The sequence below is a fragment of the Cibotium barometz genome, chromosome 5 (assembly GCF_041138505.1).
Source record: "Cibotium barometz isolate CiBa-2024 chromosome 5, ASM4113850v1, whole genome shotgun sequence".
NCBI classification, from domain to species: Eukaryota; Viridiplantae; Streptophyta; class Polypodiopsida; order Cyatheales; family Cibotiaceae; genus Cibotium; species Cibotium barometz.
Window position 1 is genome coordinate 36,563,284 of NC_141050.1, and position 4,210 is coordinate 36,567,493.

General features: G+C 46.7%; 1 protein-coding gene across 1 annotated transcript; it reads left to right on the forward strand.

The window, feature by feature from the left end:
* Positions 1-1,606: 1,606 nt before the first annotated feature.
* LOC147638440 (putative L-type lectin-domain containing receptor kinase S.5) lies at positions 1,607-4,009 on the forward strand. Its single transcript, XM_086795666.1, has one exon. It carries the CDS (start codon positions 1,619-1,621, stop codon positions 3,719-3,721), a length of 2,103 nt encoding a protein of 700 aa, XP_086651792.1. The 5' UTR covers positions 1,607-1,618; the 3' UTR covers positions 3,722-4,009.
* The last annotated feature ends 201 nt before the right edge of the window (positions 4,010-4,210 follow it).

Sequence of the window (4,210 nt, forward strand, 5' to 3'; positions counted from 1 at the left end):
ATTCTATACTTGAGACACACATGTTGTGTGAGATGTTATTGCCTTGGCATGTTGATTTTAATGTAACACATTAGCCTAGTGATTTTTAGATCCACCAAGTTAGCTTATTTATATGGGTAAAAGGAGAGACGCCAAAATCCACATACCATATATCTTGAGATCCTGACACATCTTGTGTTGTGGAACTGAGCATGTGCCGTATCACAATAAATTACTCACTCTTGTCATCACCACCCTATTTACTAGATGATGCATAGTTGCCTTGTTTTGTAACTTTCCACTTTTAATGCCATTCTTCTTTTTATAGCAGTCTTTTGTCATGTGTCCTAGTTTGCCATAATAATAGCGCTCTATGCTATTTGCACTCTAATTTCTTTGCCAATCACCTTGACCTCTTTGGCTCCTCCTGCCTCTAGACTAGCCTTGGCCTCTTTGGCTCCCCCTGCCTCTAGACTAGCCTCCTCCACTTGTATATGATTGATGCTGCTGCGATGACGTACTAATTTTTTTCTTGTCATTTTCAATAACAAATGATACAACTTTGATCTCAAAGCACTCATTGGGGTGGGTACATGTTTAATTCTAGGGTGTCAAGACATATATCCAAATTTAGATAAAGTGAACTAGTTTGAAACACTATGCTCTAGCTTGTCACTTTTACAAGCTTGAACTCTCCAATTTCCTCCTATAGATTAAAGTTCACGTCAATCTTACTCCTTGTAAGGTTCTTCAAACTGAGGTATTATTAGGAGCTAGTTCACTATGCGCTAGCTTGTCACTTTTAAAGGCGTGAATTCTCAAATCTCTTTCTTCAAAAAACTTGACCCACTCTCAAAATTATACCAAAAACATGATTCTTTTTCAAAATTCCTAAATTGGTCTTAATAAAGGAAAAAGTGCCAAGATTGTGAAATTTTCCCAAAATTCCTAAATTGGTGTTCTATACCATAGTTTGGCAGTTCATAAAAATCTATCAAAAACAAAAACAAACTATATCTATAGTAAGCAAGCATTAACAACAAACTTGTGTGGCTTAGTGGTAATGTGTGTGAGTTTCAATATGTTAAGTTTCAAATCCCATTTTGAAAGAAAGGTGGGTGACTTAACTAAAGTATATAGCTGATCAGTCCCAAATCCCACTTGAAGACTTGTATCCCTTAAAAGTCAAATGCATGGCCGCTCTAAAATTCTCAAATCCCCTTAAGTCCCCCTTGAAGACTTTGTATCCCTTAAAAGTCAAATGCATGGCTCTAAAATTCTCAAATCCCTTTTTTTTTCACTTTTAAAGAAGTGTGGATAGCTTGACTAAGGTATATACAATATCAATCGCCCACCCTAAGACTAAGTATCCCTTAGAAATCAACGCCTAGCCTTACTAATTTATTAGTAGAATAGTCTTTTGATGTAGTAAAACTTCTTTTTCTTAGAAACTAGTCTTTTCATGGGGGTGTGCGGGAGAGAGAAATGTGTTGTTTAACTTTTTGTCAGCTCGCTCATGTTCAAAGCTTTGCCACGACACAATTGACTGTTCCCTGAACCAGATTCCTTCAGAAGTACTAGTGCGAGAGCTCCTCCATCTCCCTTCCTCACTCCACAAACCCCTCCCCTTTCCTTTTTTATGTTCCCCTCTTTAGAACTACGCCCGCCGCCTGGCCTCATCTCCCTCATGATGCCACGGCCTTCAATTGCAGCTATAATTCCGCTTCGCCTCATCGCCCTCCTCCGCCCACCCTTTATGTTATTTTTGATTCTCCGGCTGTCTTGCCTCGGCTGCTGCATATCTCAAGACCTCAATTTCTCTTTCGATACCTTCTCTCAAAGCGACGTGCCATCGCTGGACTTCTCCATACGAAGTTCTGGTATCCAAGGTACTGCACTGCAGGTGACATTCGACACGGGCTCGGGCTCCGCCTCCATCTACAACAGCTCTGGGCAAATCACATACTACAGACCCCTGCGCATTTGGGATCCGGCATACTCCTACACAGCGTCGTTCAACACCTCCTTTCTCCTTAACATGGGGCCGATAGCTGGAAGCGATGGTCGTAACACCACCGGCGGCGGCATGGCGTTTTTGTTGAGCTCGCATAGGGCGAATGAAACACAGGTTGACAACAGCTATGGGGAGTGGCTTGGTCTCGTCAATGATAGCCTTAATGCAATTCCTGCAAGCGCTGAGAGCATGCAGAGGCTTGTGGCGGTAGAATTCGATACCTTCAAGGATGCCTTTGATCCAGATAATAATCATGTGGGCATCGACATCGACAGCACTGTTTCCGTGCATGCCGAATCTCTCACCCCTCAGAATGTTTCCCTCGACCGCAACACAAGCACCAATACCAGCGTCTGGATCGACTACGATGGACATGGCCACTTGCTTGATGTGTACCTTGCTAATGATGGACCCAACATGACCAAGCCAGTCCGCCCAGTGATCTCTCAGTTCCAAGTCGACCTCAGCCAATATCTCCCAGAAACCATATTTGTGGGTTTCTCTGCTTCCACCGGGACTGCCTCAGAAACGCACTGTGTTCTCATGTGGAATTTCACTTCTCAGGGCCTCCCTGCAGCCAGCTCCTCTGGGCGCAGCACCGTTCTTCTTGTCGGGCTGATCGTTGGCAGCGCAGCTTCGTTAGTTTTGCTACTTGTCGTGACTGTGCTCATCCTGGTGGCAAGAAAGAGGAGGAGAAGGGCTGATCTGCTGGAGAGTTGGCCCAATCTGAACTACGGCCCTCGCGAGTTCTCCTACAGCGAGCTAAGGAAAGCGACTAACGGCTTCAGCGCCGATTGCCTGCTGGGAGAAGGTGGTTTTGGGGCGGTCTACAGAGGGACGTTGCCATCGGACAACTCAGCCGTGGCGGTGAAATGCCTATCACAGCGGTCGAAGCAGGGCGAGCGGGAGTTCATAGCGGAGGTGACCATCATAGGAAGGCTACGTCACAAGAACCTGGTGCGGCTGCTTGGGTGGTGCCACGACCGCAGGAGAGGGAGGCTGCTGCTGGTCTACGAGTACATGGCCAACGGGAGCCTGGACAAGTGGCTCACAGGTAAAGGCGGGCATGAGGTGTTGGGGTGGGAGAGGAGGTACCGTGTGCTCAAGGGGTTGGCTGCTGGGCTGCTCTACCTGCATGAAGAGTGGGAAATGGTTGTGGTGCACAGAGATCTCAAGCCCAGCAACTTGATGTTGGACGCCGACTTTAATGCTAGATTGGGCGATTTCGGCTTGGCAAGGTTGATCGAGGGCGGCGTCGACGGCAGCGATGGGGGCGCAAAGACCAGGACAATCGCCGGCACACCAGGGTACATGGCGCCCGAATCTATGGAGACAGGAATGGTGACTAAAGAGTCTGACTTGTATAGCTTTGGGGCGGTGGCGGTAGAGTTGGCGATCGGGCGCCGCCTGTCAGCTGAGGTCCTGCACTCACTGTGGTTGCTCCACGAAGAGGACCGTCTACTAGAGGCAGCGGACCAACGCCTTGGTTCATATGATGCGAAGGAGATGAAGCTCCTCCTCACGGTGGGCCTGTCTTGCTGCCACCCGCATCCCCCCTCCCGCCCCTCCATCCGCCAGGTCGTCCAGGCCCTCTCCTCATCGTCCCAGCTCTCCTTTCCCCTCGCCAGGTCTCTGCCACAGCCGCCTTTGTCTGTAGCTTTCCTTCTCTCCAATCCATCTCAGGTGTCTTCCCCTTTCTTCTCAACGGAGCTTCTCACTGCCCGATAGTGGTTCTTCTTGTCCTAGCCTGCCTCGTCTCGTGGTGTTGGCAAGGGACCCTCGACTAGTGCTGCTAATCTTACACTCCTTTCAAAAGGGTCGATGTCTACTCAAATCTTTCGCCTTCTCAATTGCTCAATATGTTATGCTCCACTTTGTAGAGCTTTCTCTTGCAGATAAATCTTTGTTTATGTGCCATGAAAAACAAACGAGGCAAAGCAAAATAGAGCTTGAGTGATTGTCGAAATGCAGCCCCGCCCCAATTCTGAAACTCAATGGTTGTCATCGTGTGATTTGCTAGCAAGCCCCGCTAAAATTTGAAGGTTTCAATGGTTGTTAATGATAGTTTTAATCTTCAAGTCCAAGAGAAACTGTAGGTTTATAAAAAAACACAAACCCAGTCCAATGTCGAAATATTTGTTTCAAAGCCTAAGTTTAATTTTTACATTAAAAAGTAATGATATAAATTTTATTTTTAACTACCTAGTTACTAGTAGG